Genomic DNA, 15,253 nt, shown 5'->3' with positions numbered 1-15,253 from the left:
TTTACAGGGAGATGCCCAGATCCGGTGCCCTGCTCCCTTGGGAACACCCGACCAGGGCTCAGCCTGAGGGCGGGTGACACCCCCTGGGCCCCGCAGGGCGCAGCGGGGCGTGGGATTCCCTTCGCCGGACGGCTGCGAAAGGGCGGCGGGTTCGCGCCCCGGTGGGGTGGGGTCGGGAGCAGAGGCAGAGCGGGAGGTCGGGGCGGGGAGAGGCCGCCCCGGGGCTGTGGCTGTGCGGGGCCGCCCGGCCAATGAGAGCGGCGGTTGTTGCAGGGCCGGGAGGCGGCGTTGCCACAGCAGCGGCGGTCGGAGCGGAGCCGGAGCCGCAGCCCGATTCCGAGCCGGCGGTCGGGGCGCGCCATGGAGGGGCTGGAAGGTGAGGGGCAGCGGCGGGCGCCCGGGGCGAGGCGGGCTGGGCCGCGCCCCTGTGCTGTGGCGGGGCGTTATCGGGTGGTGGCGGCGACGGCGGGAGCCGGGCCCGGGCACCGCCTTCCCCGTTCGCGGAGCCCCCCGGCCGGCAGTGCTGGGGCGGCGGGGCTGAGGCGGGGCAGTGCCGCGGGAGGGGGCGGCGGACAAAGGCGAGGGGCTCGGTCCCGGCGCGGAGCCCGCGGGGCGGGGACGGCGGCAGGACCGGGCTCCCCGCTTTGTCTCGGCTCCGCACCGAGCCCCGCCGGCCCCTCCCTGCGGCGGCCGCGCTCGGAGCCGCTCGGCGGGTGCCCCTCAGGCGGGGTACGGTACATCCTGCGAGCATCTTCGCCAGCAGCCCTTCTTCTTGCGAACAGATGGCTAAGGTGGGTGTTGGGATCCGCTTATCATGCTAGGCGAGTGTTGAGTGCGGTGAAGAAAACTAGCTATATGTTTGCTGACAGGGTGTTTGGAACTTTGTCCTGTGCTGCTTGAATTAATGGAAATATCCTTGCTTTCTGGAATATCTGTCCATAGATATCAACTTGGAATTCATGAAGTTACAGCTTGCAATCTGAGCATTTTAGTAGGCCTGTCATTACTGTGTTTTGCAAGCAGCTTTTACCATACTACTTAAGAAAAAAGAGAGACCTGCTCTGAGAAACTGTCACAAAACAGTCATTAAGTCTTCCATGCTCTACTTCTCTAGAGGTAACTGAGTGCTTAAATAGGTGTAAGCACAAACTAGCCTTTGTTCTTTATCCCCTCTAGCACGGTTGGAGAACTGAACTAATTTTCACAGAATACTTGTGATCTTAGTAGATCTGTGTCTTTAGTAGATTTTACAGTAGTCAGACTCTTTTCTTGTGCTTAGTGACTTCATCAAGATTAAAAATATGGACAAAATTTGGCATTAAAATCCCAAGATTTTTTCTTTTATTTGATTTACTCAACATTCTTTGCTAATGCTTTTGAAATCTGAAGGGTGGTGTCCAGCGTTCATAAATAATGCCTTATCAGGCACTCCAGCTCTCATGACAATCGTATGTTATCTGTACAAAAGGGGAAAACTTGCTATAATTTTGAGTAAGCTGTGTGTTTGACTGCATTTGAGACTGTACATCATGTGCAGCCCGTCTGTCAATTGATATAGCTTTGAGCTAATTTACCAAGGCCAGCTGTGCTATCTGTGTTGTATAAGCTCTAGCACCTTCATAACACAGGGTAGAAGGAGAGTAGATCTACAGATAGCAACAAAAGCCTGAAAAAAAACTTGTGATTTTTTTTTTCAATAGGATTTATCCAGTTTCTGACTTTGCTGGAAATGGTTTACATCTTGTTTGTATATCAGAAGGCACTGTGAGCGGTGGGAGGAAGAACTGCTAAATCATAAGTGAAATCTCATGTTTATACTGAACCTTTTTGTGAAAGTACTTTCAAAAGCAAGAGCTTGTCAAAGTATTTTTTCCATGTGAAATGTGAAATTTCATGTGAAATTTCATGTGAAATGATCCTCGAGATTAATTTGAGAATAGCAGAGGAAATAAGTAATTTCTAAAACTTCAGTTGTCCTTGCCTTGTGAGCACTCATATCTCCCACTGCTATCCAGCATCCTTGAATGCAAAAGTTCTTGAGACTGAAGAAGAATTTTCTGCATTTTTGTGCTCTGTTTTTGTTTGTTTTTTTTTTTTTAACAACATTTTTTTCAATGAAATAAAATACTCCCTTTCCTGTTTCAAAATATTTGAAGCAAGTGGGTTTGCTATTTTTTTACAGCTTTTCAACTTACAGACAGTTTGGACTATCTCTCTTGATGCATATTACCTTAGGCTCAGATTAAGTTTTTGTAGAAAGGTCGCCCTAAGAAGGGAAAATGTAGGCAAAACCAATAACAATAAATTATTTCATTGGATGTTATGCTTTTGTCCAGTCATTGCTCCATTGGCAACTCAGAAGAACATTACTGGTTGCCATTTTAGATTAAATTTGTGTTTGGATGTGTGGTTGCACAGTCATACCCATCTGACAAAGAAGTATGGGCAGCTTCTGAAATCTGGCTCAGCCTGCTGCATCAATATATTAGTGCTCAGGAAAATCATTTCCCAGAGCTGACTGGTGCAGGAGGTCCTTGCCAGTTGTGTGTAGGAGGGATGTGGTTATGGCGAAGGACAGGACTTCCAAGGACAGGACTTCGTCTGTCGGCAGCACTGTCCTGATGTGTTTTTTACGACTGTGGAAGACCCCCTCAGGCTCAGGATGCTTGTCCTGGACTTTCCATCTTCAGAAGTTGGTGCTTTGCTGAAGCTCAGCATTACAGATGCAAGATCTGTTTTATTTTGCTTTATATAAGCATGCTAATAATAAAAAAGGACTCTACCCAGTTTATAATGATTCTTTCCAAAAGGTGGAGAGTCGATGTGTAGTAGCTGGCATGTGGAGCTGCGTTAGTGACATTTAAAAAGGTAAATAATATTTCCGGGGTTACAGTTGCATATTTTCACTATGTTCAAGTTTAAATGTTCAGTGAAATGGCAAAATAAGTTTCTATGTAACATAAAAGTTTCTTCTAAAATTTACTTTTGTTACTTCTTTAAGGCAATTCCTCTATTATGTTATTTTTATCAGTACTGTTATATTACAAATTTAAAACTACAGATTTGACTTTCAGTATCAAAGTTTTGTAAAAGGAATCAGTACATGCTTGTCATTATGGATGACAAATCTGATGTTAAGTCTGAAGTTAATAGCTCAGCATTTGCTACTTTGCAGCCTGTGTGCTGTTTGGCTGTTTTTCAATTTTCATTTAATTTACTGGTGAAAATACTTAGAGCAATAGACTGTCTCTGTCTGAAAATGTAGTGATCTCTAAGGTGAGCTTAAAAATCTGTGAGTAGTTCACCATGTGCTGAATCTCAGGGCCATTTTTGATGGATTAAAATGTTCTTGTTGCTTTCAGTGTTGGATGGCAAGAAAAAAAGCTGTCACACTGGCATGTTTATTGCTCTGTTTCGCTTGAGGGAGATGGAGGAGGGGATCCAAGCACTGAATTCCTGACTTCATTTAAGCCTGAGCAGACCGATGGTGGTGTTTGATCGGCTTCTCTCCAGTCTTTTGTTTTTTCTGGGAGGATGCCGACAACAGCTGCTTGAGCCAACTGAATACCGCTTCCCACCCTTGTTCACAGACCATCCCAGCCTAAGGAGTAAGGGGCAGAGGGGCAGCTGTGTCGGAGGGCAAAAGTCCAGCTCTGTGGTGGGTAATGGCAGCACTTACCCAGCCCCAGTGTTCTCCTTCAGCCTGTGCTCTGGCAGCCGGGGAAGGCTGGTTGTGGTTGGAAGGGGATGGGTGGCTGCTTGCTCAGGAAATAGCCTGCACTCTCAAATGCGTTCCCTTGCAGATGCTGAGCAGGGACTCCTGTGATTAAGCATGTAGACTCTGAGCAGTCGGGGTGTGTCCCCGACGTCTGGTAGGAATAAGGCTCAAGACTCTCTGTATGGCATCTCCTGCTGGGAGCTGGGGTCTGTGCTGGAATTGTCCCTGGACCCTTCCTGGCACGGATAATGTCTGAGCAGCACAAGCATTCCCCTTTGGGCTTTTACATTAGTAATGTGACTCTTGAGAGCAAGTGCTTATGCTTTCTTTGACAGAATTTCTGAACAAGCTATTGCCCAGTCTTATTTTTTTTTCCAAAATTATTGGGTTTTAAAACACAAAATAATATTAATTTGAGTCTTCTTTTCCTTTTAGAGTTCATCCTTGTCTTGCCTCACTGGATGCCTGTAGCAGTTTTCTTACTTTGGCAGCCATTTTCTTTAGCTCCATTGACTTCAAACTTCAGCTTTTTTTTTTTCAATCTGTTCAACAGAAGAAAGAATTAATTTTATTGTACACTGTTCTTAAGTCAGCAAGAAGGAGACTATTAAGGATTGAAATGAAAAACTAATATTAATGTATATTTTTTTTTAAGAAGTTGTTTGTCTCTGGTAGCCATTAAAACAAAATGATAAATGTGACTTTGCATTGAACAGCTGTGTTTCACTAAGCATCCTTGCAGCTCTGTTAAGTGATCTGATTTTCACATTTAACATGGTATAACTGTGGTCAATGTGTTTACTTTTTTAAAAGCAATTACATTTCTATTTTGTGATTAACGTTTACATCTTGGGGAAAAACTGAAATTAAATATTACCTAAGGAACAATTCTGAAAGCTGAGTGTAGGCTGATACAGTAGGGGAAGAGCACTACCAGAATATGTTTCACCTTTAAAGAAGAGGAAGTAATATGTGTAGACAGGAATTTGAATGTTTCAGATTGGTTTCTTCAGCATCTTAGAACTAAGAGGTTTTATGCCCTTTTCTGTAGTTTTTTAGAATTCTTGCAATTTTAACTTAAATTGCAGAAACCAGAGTGACCTATTAATTGAATTCAATTGGGTGAATATAGTGGAAAGATAAATATGTTTTACCTGCACACAGAAGTGATGTGGTTATCTTCAAAAGCAGTTGCTGCATTTGGGTGAAACCTGGTTCCAGGAATATACAAAGCACTTGACTGGAGCAGGTCACATGCTTTCGACTGCCTCTAGTTGATCTTGAGCTTGTTAATAGAAGACCAGATGATGTATCTGGAATTCAAATTGATCAAATAGTGCTGCTTACATGCCTTTGGATTTGTTCCATGTGCATTATGGGGGAAGATCTCACAGATTTTTTCTGAATGATTGTTATGACTGAGTGCCACTCTAGAATGCCCATACATTAACACTCATAGTATGGGAACAAATGGGAGGAATTTGAGGTCTGCACTCAGTTTCAGGGCTAGGATCTTGTTGGGATCATGCATAAGTGATAGGACAGCTCATAGGGCTGCAGTGCTGTGGTGCATGAGTACAGGCTCTTCAGGAAGAACCAGCTGGATAGCAAAGGGGGAAGTTGTCCTTTATGTGGGAGAGCAGTGAGAATGCATGGAGCTTTGCTGTGGAGTCACCTAGGAGCATATGAGTCAGGGTTAGCAGGCAGACCAATGTGGAAAAAGCTGTTTTGGGTGTCTGCTACAAGCCACCTGATCAGGAAGAAGATGAGGTCTCCCTCAGATAATTGGAAGGAGCCTCATATTCACAGACCCTGGTCCTCCTGAGAGACTTCACCACCTGATACCTGCTGGAGGGACAACTAAGCAAGGCAAAAGCAGTCTAGAAGACTTCTGGTGTGCATTCTTGACCCAGGTGATAAAGGAGCTGACAGGGAAGTCCCCTCCTGCTGCACTTCATACATGCAGACATGTGAGATGTGAAGGTCAGGGGCAGCCTTTCCTCCAGTGACCATGGGATGATTGAATTCAGGATCCTGGAGGGAACTGGGTAAATAGCAGGATCTCAACTCTGGAGTTCAGGAGAGCGGGCTTTGACATTAGGGATCTGCTTGAAAGAGTCCCACGAAATATGGCCATAGAGAGAAGTCCAGGAGAGCTGGTTACTTTACAGCTGGCATGTTTTGACACTAAAAGTTACGCTTCATATGAGGAAGGAAGGAAAGAAGGACAGACAGTACTGCATGATGTGAGTTGTGCGTGTGCTGCTCTTACAGCCATTCTTGACTTCATGCAATTCATTTCTCAGTCACTAAGAAAACCTTCTCTGTGGAATCCTCCTCCAGGTTGTCACTTTGAGGCAGTGGATCTCTCCTTGATATGTTATTTTCAAGGAAGTAATAACAAACTCACTATCATCAGCCTCATGTTCAATGCAATAACAGTAATTTTGACAAATACAATGCATTTGCATTGTCAGGCAGAAGAACTGATATAGTAACGTGCAGAGGTACTATGAAAATCTTTTCAGCTCAAAGGAATGGAAGTTACGCTGCTTTTTTAGTTGTATTTTGGAAGGAGACGTGACAGGTTTATACAAGATTGTCAGTACTGAAGTAGAAGAGAATTCATGAGCCTTTGCTCCAAAAGTAGGAGTAGATAGATAAAAGTAGTTTGATTTGCTATTTGTTACACAGTTGTGAATAACCTAATTGCGTAAAAGTTTCAAAGTATATGAACACTGTGAGACAGAGCTTACTATGATTTCTTCATCCTTTCTCTGACACTTCCTGCAAACTGCTGAATAGCCGAGGTGAGAAGGGATGTGCTTGGTGGGGTAAATAGGGCATGTTCTCAGTTACCAAGCAGACTTTACCAAAGTATGGCAAATACAGCCTTGTTGTTAAGCAGTATGGTGTATTTGTCTGGCTTTCATTTGCATTTCAGAATTCTTTTTGGAAAATAATGAAAACTTGAAAAACTTACACCTTCATTGGTATACTTTTTTCTTACTTTTTTACATTCATATTTCCATTATTTTATTTAATTCTCTTTTGTCTCAGTTTGAAGAGGCTGGAATGTTTGCTAAAGAGGATGAGTTATGAGACAAACCAAACTCCTCTCTCTCAGCAATTGTAAATTCAAAATTAAGGGGCTTAAATCGAGGAAGTGTGTAAAAAACAGAAGAAATAACAACCCTTTATTAAAAGATATATGTATGTTGGCAAGAACAGTAACAGAACACAAAAAAACTAGACAATAGTCCTGTACCCAAAAGTCCCCTTCAAACAAAAGAAAAAGTCTGAATACTTCTCTGTCTTCAGCGCAGTTCTGATCCCGGTCGGCAGGGGATGCTGTGGGATCACTGGAGGTGCAGAGCCTGCAGTGCTCTGTGGTGGTCGGCAGGGGGCGCTGTTGGGCAGGGGGGTCTGGGGGTGGTCTCGGGTCGTGAGAGAAGCTGAAAAGAAAATGGGGACCCTTCTCCCAATGGAAGAAAGGGATAAGGAAAACAGTCCAGCCCCCCGGAACTCAATGTTGTCCTCAGATGACGGTGTCTCAAGGCTTCTCTTTTTCTCCCAGTGGGCACGCAACTCTCCGATGAAAACCCAGTAGGTCCCGGCTGGAGTCATGAGGCAGCGTGCGAGCCGACCGAGGCCAGTGGTCAGGCCTCACCAGGATAAAAAGCCAGAAAGTCTGGCTTCCAGGCCTTTTCTCCAAAAATGCCCCCACAAAAAAACCCCATCTCCATCCCAGAGAGAGAACTCAGCAAAACTGCCTTCTCCCCCCCCCCCCCCCCCCCATCCGACTCCAGCCTTCGATGGGCCATTAGCTAGGAATCCCGGCTAGATCTTTTGTAAGGGTAATTGACTCCCTCCCCCCTTTCCATTCAAACTCCATCTTTCCTACAGTGGGGGCAGGGGGAAGAAAAATTCCCTCATCGGAGTTATAGCCTATAACATCTTTAAAACTACTTTTTAAAAATGAATGCTCTAAATTGTATTTGGCGGTTCAAAGAAGTGTTCCCTACTACGTCACTGCATTGGTATTATTTTTGGGTGACTCTTGTCATTAGCCTTTTCAGGCTATGGTTAATGTGTTGGTTAAAAAATATAACCCAGTCATTACTGATTAGTGAACATATTTTAGAGACTGACAGTCCCCAGAGAGCTAGATGCTGTGGCTTGTTAATACTGATTCTAACTAATGTGGGGAATGTGCTGCTTTTTTTATCACACCTTAAATATCTAAAACTCTTAAGTAGAAAATACCTTGCTTTTGAAGATGAGAGGGGAGTTATGCTAAAAGCAATAAATACAGATTTGCAGAAGTATTTGGCAAGTGCCCTTTAAGTGATAACTTTGAACACTTGTAGATTACATGCTGGTTTCAAATAGGTGGTCTCAAGACAGGGAATTGTACTGGAGTGTTTCTGCAAGTTTGAATTTGGTGAGGCTTTTTGGTTCTGATTGTCACAGTTGTCTGGCCCCAGAGGTTTAGTACTGTCACTGTGGCAGAAAAAATAAACGGTTTTTAAGGCAGTCAGATGTTGCCTTTTACAACAAGGCAAAATACTGTTACTAAGTCTTGTTTGTTTGAAGCATTCTGCATTTTATACCGAAGTGCACACACATCCTTGACTATATAAAGCTCTCCAAAAGAGAAAACTGCAATACTGAAGACTTCTGCTCTCTCTAGATGTGGAATCTGTTTCCACAACTGCTTTATCTGTTGTTGGCGGTGTATTTTGGTGCTGAAAAAATCTCCAGGAGCAGTTAATTAGGGTAAGATAAGAAAAGGTTTATTTGCCAAGGCAGTAGATGGTGTACGATGCGCGCGCCGGCCGTGCCTGAGAGGTTACGTTTTATAATACCATCCATCCAATCCCAGATGTGCCCACCCTGTGGCCTTTCCTCTGATCTGCCCCGGGTCCACCTCCTTGAAATGGGTCTGGGGTGTATTTTGGGACCCCTCCTTCATCCCATCTTCAGCATCATCAGAGCACAAAGGGTACATAGTTACCTAATTCCTGACCTATTCTGTGGTTTAGGCCCAGATATGCTGTTCTGTCAACTGTCTAGGCCTTGCCTTGACAAAAGACTAAACATTTCTATTAGATTTTGGGCTATGAGTGATATAGGGAGGATAGAATGGGGTAAGAGGGTTAAGGAATGTATAAACAAGGGTACTGGAAAAAGGGAAAGGGACAAGGGACAAAGAAGGAAGGGGTTTCTGCTTTTAAAACCTACTTATGAAACTCACAAGTTTTACAAATATTAGAAAAATAAAAAAAACATTAGGGGCTTAAGGCATCATGTAAACATGACAGCAAGAACTAGTGTTAAGTTATGACTGTGTCAGATCAAACGTGTATGTATTGATGGATCCAAGCATTGTGCCAAGGTAAATCTGAGAACTGGCAGCTTGCACCTTCTGCCATAAATCAGTTGTGGTATTTGAACATGAGAGGAGATAAAGAAAAAAAGTTGTTCCCTGGAAATCCAGGTTTCAAGGAAGTCTAAGCCCATCTGTATTCTGAAAGCACTGTGGTACATCTGGAGACTGACGGTACAACTGTGTACTTCAGTATGTACAGTATGTACTTCAAGATCAGAAAGTATAGGCAACTAAACTGTGGCCATATTCAGAGGAATGTGTGCAATAACTTATGTGTAGGTAGAAAAAAAATGGAAGTAACTGGAGGAGGAGCTCTGACAGACAGTTTAGAAACACAAGTGATGAGATTATTGCTAATAAAACTTCCAATCTAGTTGTTTAGTTCAGATACCAGCTTCTTACTATGTTGAACTCAGTACTGAGGCCTGGTCTCAGGCAAACAGTAGGAGAACAGGATGTTAAGCATTATATCATAGTTCTGGCATCACTTCCACTGAAATACTACTTCTATAGTATTCACATAACAATGTTGAATGTATTCATCTTTTCCCTAGATAAGTTTAGATTAGATGAACAGATAAGTTTAGATTAGATGAAATAATTATGTCAGTCCTTTTCCAAGTTAACAAGTTAATAGAAGCATCTAAACTGCTGGTGATTAGTGGTATTAAAATTGGTAAAAAGAAAACGGGATTTGGGGTGTTCCGTGGATGTATAACTAAAATGATTTCAAAAAAATCCTGCATTGTTGCTAGGCTTAAAGAATGAAGAAAATTGCCATTACGCTATCTTACTACCAATTTCTATTCTCAGACCAATTCGTCAAGCACATCCTTCTTCTGTTTCTTGATTTTAGTATGCCTTGTTTTTTTTAATCTCCTCCCCCCCAGTACATCCCAATTTAACAACCATTTCTTTTAACTTTTCTTCTGAGATATCATGCACGAATGCCTTTTTAAAAAACAAACAAATCAAAGCCAAAATCAACTCTTTTGCAACTTTCAAAATTCTCATGTTTTATTTTTAAATGTTATTCCCATGTTTTATTTTTAAATTCTCAGATTTCTTGTTGATGACATTGCTAACCCTTCTAAGAGAAGGCTCATGGACTCCTAGAGAAAAGTGTTAAGATTTTGTGGTTTTGGTTTGTTGGGGATTTTTTTTTCTTTTAACCTTAAAGGTGGAGAAAATCACAGGGGAATGATTAAGAAGCTGAAGGGATAAGTGTGCAAATATAAAGGACACTAGGCTTCCTGTTTTCAACAAAACTTCAGGAACATTCTTTTTTTTAAAATAACTTCCTTTTGTTCTTTGAGTCAGTTATTTGTGTTGCAGGGGAGGTGTTGGTGGTAGAAATAGCTCTGGGCAAATATGATTACCTGCCAGCAACAAAGGAGGCTTGGAATGCTGTAAGGAAATACAGCTCTGTAACTGTAGCTGCACTAAGTGCTGATTGGCATTCCTTATGCATTGGTATGTCCTATGTAAATACTGCTCAATCAGGTGAGCAGCTATCAAGTCTCCTTCTTTTAATGGTGAATTTAAACACAAGCTTGGATTCCAGAGTTTAGTGAACAGTGAAGAAAATGGTGGGAAATACAGCTTCTCTTCTTTTACTAAGGCAGATATTTGAAAGAATTCTTGTCTCAGTCAGATCTTCCATCTTAGATTATATACTTGATTTCAAGATCACTTATTCTAATTTATTTCAGCTAATTTCTGAAAGCTGCAAACAGTGTCACTTTGTGTTGCCGTGAAATGCCTTTCTCACTTGTTCCTACAAAGCTGAGGGTTGTATTAGAATGATGTCATCGAAGGAAGTTGAACTCTTTAGCAGAAGTGAGTTTGTAGGTTATCGTTACTAAGAGTGCTGGGAACAGTGAAGAATGAATTCATGAAACAAACAAACAAATCTGTGCATACCTTATATTTTTGAGTGGAATAATTGAGAAAAGCTTACAACCATTGCTATTTACCCTTGAGGTCAATGGTGAGGCGCACAGTGGTCCCACGGCGCAGCCCTGGCTGAGCTCTTTGGGCTGGAACTCAGCTTAAAGAAGACTGAACTTGTCTGTCAGCCTGCGCCTCAGGAAGTCTTCCATCATCCCCACATCACCATTGGCCAATCAGAGCTCAAATCAGTCCAGCAGTTTAGTTACCTAGGTAACCTCATCTCCTCGGATGGTCAGATTGACGAAGAGATAGACAACAGGTTAGCAAAGGCATATAGTGTCTTCGGAAAGCTTCATAAAAGAGTTTGGCAAAATTAACACGTGAAGAAAAGTACCAAGATCAGTGTTTACAGAGCCATAGTGCTGTCTACTCTCTTATATGGATCTGAATCATAGGTCGTTTACCGCCTGCATCTCTAGAACGCTTCCATCTACGCTATCTCCGTACAATCCTAAACATCCACTGGTCAGATTATGTGACCAATACATCTGTTCTAGAACAAGCAGCAGTCACAAGTATTGAGGCCATGTTGATGAGAACACAGCTGCGTTGGGCAGGACACGTCTCAAGGATGAAGGACCACCACCTCCCTAAGGTCTTGCTTTATGGTGAACTTGCCACTGGCTGCCACAAGAGAGGAGCCCCGAAGAAGAGATACAAGGACTCCCTGAAACAGCATCTCAGCCTTGGCCATATTGATCAACACAACTGGTCTGGTCTGGCCTCCAATCCGGAGGCCTGGAGACACACCATCTATAACTCTGCTGATGCTTTTGAGAAAGCACGCAGGATCACTCTTGAGGAGAAAAGACAACGCAGAAGGAATCGTGTCTTGCAGAATATACCATCTAAGGAGTCTTTCTGCTGCACCTTTTGCAACCAGATGTGTCTATCTCGTATTGGCCTTTTTAGCCACTAACGCGCTTGTAACAAACGTGGGTAGAGCCCTTCCCAAATCTTCGTTTGCAAAGCCCAGCCATGATGATGATGATGATGATGTCAATGGTGAGGGCAGGTTCCAGCCCTCTAAGCTATGTACAAACAGTGTGCATGTTATTGCTTGTGGATTTAGGAAAACAGACCTATGGAAAAATTTTTGGATATGATTGTTTAAAATTGAGATTGAAAAAATACGGTTAAAAAATCAGTTCCTGGTAAATCTTGATAACATTCAAGTATAATTCAATGCAAGAATATAAGAAAAGCAAGATTTATCTGCATGTTTTGTATTTTTCTTACTTCTCCCTACTTGTGTACATCTAAACACAGACATTTAGATGGCACAAAAGGAAGCTTGATTAGGACTTTCATTTTTAAAACTTGGTTACTGTCAGTGCAGTCCTGCTATGCTATGACGACGGGCCTATTCATGTCTACGTGGAAAAGGCATATATATTAATTAAAGATATAAGCATAAATGTTTTAAACTGCACAACACTTCATATGATTATGATTCTTAAAATGCATTGTGCTCTGTAGTGTATGCATACAACTAATACATTATAGGTAGTTACATACTGCTAATGAATTTCCTTTAAGTAATTGAAAAAGAAGTAGACAATAGTTACATATTGGTACAAAAATCTCAGTCAGTTTTAATTTTTTTGGGGGAAAAAAAGATTTTCAGTGGAACCCATGACTCCTAGAATCTGTGTGTTTGCTGTGAAGTATTTTTTTAAATTATTCATTTTTTTACGACTGGTCGTACACACTTAATCAACAAGTGTATGTGTTCAGATGGAAAATAGTTTTACACTGGGAAACTGGGGACAAAAGCTGATCAAATCATTGAACATTGCTATGTTGATAACTTGGTTAGTTTAAGCCATTGCTTTGCCTAAAATACAAGTCAAGTCAAAGTGTTTTTTACTTTAATGTGGTATAAATAGAGCAGTTGTGTTGTAATAGTCAGGTTGACTATAGAGAGGGCAACTAGAAAGTCTCAGTCCAGACTTAACACCTTTTTCTTGATGTATACAGGATATAAAAATATCCCTGTATTCCTCTGATCAGTAGTAGATATAATACATGTCTTTTATTGGGAAACTGGAGTTTTTCATCTCTGCCATGTCTCCATTGCATAATGCATGCTATACGAATATATTTGCTTGCATAGGCCTGGATGATTTGATTTTTTGGTCTTTTGTCTGGTTCTGTGGATCTGCTGTATGTCAAGTATGGAATTTACATTTTTGTTACCATTACTTGAATAGCAACATCAGAAATGCTTTTGTAAACCATCAGTAATAATCTGAATGAAATATATAGTAAAAATATCATCAAAGACTGTTTTCTTTACAAGAGAAAGTGGAATAGTTTAACTCAGTAGAGAAAAATAAGTGATAGGATGTGTCTTATATTTTGAAACTATAACAGATGATTCTCTTCCAAGGACAGAAATACCATGAAATATCATTATTCTTGGTGTGCATTTGAGCTGTTATTGGGACTTAGAGTGGATTTGTCATTTGCATGTTGACATGTCTGTATCCTTTTAAGGGTATGGAGTTACATATTGTAAATTATCAGAATTGCTGGTGTCATGTTACTGGGCCTGACAACTTTCAAGAGCACCTAAGGACTTCTATATCTTATTTGCCTTTCTCATCTTCCTAGTCTCTGCACAGGTCAAAGGATATATATTTACAGTAACATCTGTTACTGTTGCTAAGTATATATGAGGTTAGCATTTTTGAAAGCATGTTTTATCATTAATTTAACCAAATTTTCTTATAGAAGTATGTTGTTTTTTTAAGGTGAGGTTGCAGTGCAAACTGGAGATCTGTTGCCATGTAAGATTTGTGGAAGGACTTTCTTTCCAGCAGCACTGGTAAGTTCATAACAGTATGAGCACTGTTGGCTTTTAGATTTGATAAGTTGATATGAGCGTTAAACAGTGGTCACTATAGCTAAATAAAGTAAATCAAGGTGCTTTGTTTTGGTGGGGGTTTTGGGGTTTTTTTCCCCGAATAATTAATGATTCGAGTTGTCTCAGTTTGAAAGCTCCTTAAAGGGAGGTTAATTTTATTTTAAGATCCCATCACTTTCTGAATACATGCTTCTAAAAGCGTCTTCTCTAGGGTTACAGAATCAGTCCTTGTCTCTGCAGCTTTATATCTGGGTTTATAGTCTCAGACAGTAAATGAAGTGTTTTGTCTTCAAAAGACTATGTTCTCCATTTTTAATAAAAATTGGTCTGTCCTTAGATGTGAATATGAATTTCAGGCACCTCTGATTTGTCTTGCCACTCAAGGCAAATGCTGCCTACCTGTCGTCAATTTTTAATGTGCAAGGAGCAAATATAGATGCCTCCTACTTTTTGTCATCATCACCCATGTTTTTGTGACCATGTATATGCATTCCTGATTTCCTGTAGTTCTGTTTTAAAGGTAATAGCTGGCATGAATGTTTGAGTGAAAACAGTCAGAACTTTTTCATCAGGAGTTGGGCCTTTTTTGCTGACTGTTATATCAAGAGTGAGAGAAATAATGTGTTAATAACTTCTATTTTCAAAACTAAGTTGTGTTTTTTATTTTGCTACTTTTATTTTGCTACTGCTTGTAGAAAAAGCATGGACCCATTTGCCAAAAAACTTCTGCCAAGAAAAGGAAGACATTCGATTCCAGCCGACAGAGAGCAGAAGGAACTGACATTCCCACAGTAAAACCTCTTAAGCCACGGGTATGTTATAATTTGCTCTGAATACAAATGTTTTAGGCAAACTATGTATGCATTATAAGGCTTATTTCTGCTGGCAGTTCTTGATAATTAGATCAACTAGGATCTGGAAGAAATCTAACTATAACATTGTCTACTGAAATAAGGCACATACTTAGCTTGAAGTAAAAACTTCAAACAGATAAAGCTTTCTTTTTTGCTTCTTAGCCAGAACCACCCAAAAAACCTTCCAACTGGCGACGAAAGCATGAAGAATTTATAGCAACTATACGAGCAGCCAAAGGACTTAATCTTAAAGATGGTGGAAAACTCCCTCCACCACCTCCGCCATCATATGACCCTGGTATGTGAAACGGTCAAATTCCTTAGAGATTTTTTTTTAACTTAATTTGTAAAAATTTGAATTGGAAAGGAATTTGTTGGAATGCAATATTCACAAGTTCTTGAAGTTGACTTACCTTATTATCTCTGTGCATGTGCTGGTTTGTGACCGTGGGTCTGGCTGGCTCGCA

The 15,253-nt window shown here is 41.3% G+C and overlaps 1 protein-coding gene across 1 annotated transcript in view; it reads left to right on the top strand.

Annotated features, from left to right (window-relative positions):
* Positions 1 to 268: 268 nt before the first annotated feature.
* Positions 269 to 15,253, top strand: part of ZC2HC1A (zinc finger C2HC-type containing 1A) — a 30,416-nt gene continuing 15,431 nt past the window's right edge. The window contains exons 1-4 of the mRNA XM_064650243.1: positions 269 to 376; positions 13,820 to 13,893; positions 14,628 to 14,744; positions 14,949 to 15,084. Of these exons, the coding sequence (XP_064506313.1) occupies positions 361 to 376; positions 13,820 to 13,893; positions 14,628 to 14,744; positions 14,949 to 15,084 (343 nt within the window). The 5' untranslated portion in view covers positions 269 to 360. The remainder of the gene's footprint in view (positions 377 to 13,819; positions 13,894 to 14,627; positions 14,745 to 14,948; positions 15,085 to 15,253) is intronic.

Source organism: Pseudopipra pipra, chromosome 1 (genome assembly GCF_036250125.1).
Source record: "Pseudopipra pipra isolate bDixPip1 chromosome 1, bDixPip1.hap1, whole genome shotgun sequence".
Classification (NCBI taxonomy): Eukaryota; Metazoa; Chordata; class Aves; order Passeriformes; family Pipridae; genus Pseudopipra; species Pseudopipra pipra.
The sequence above is the reverse complement of the archived record's forward strand: the minus strand, read 5'-3'. Positions and strand labels throughout refer to the sequence as shown.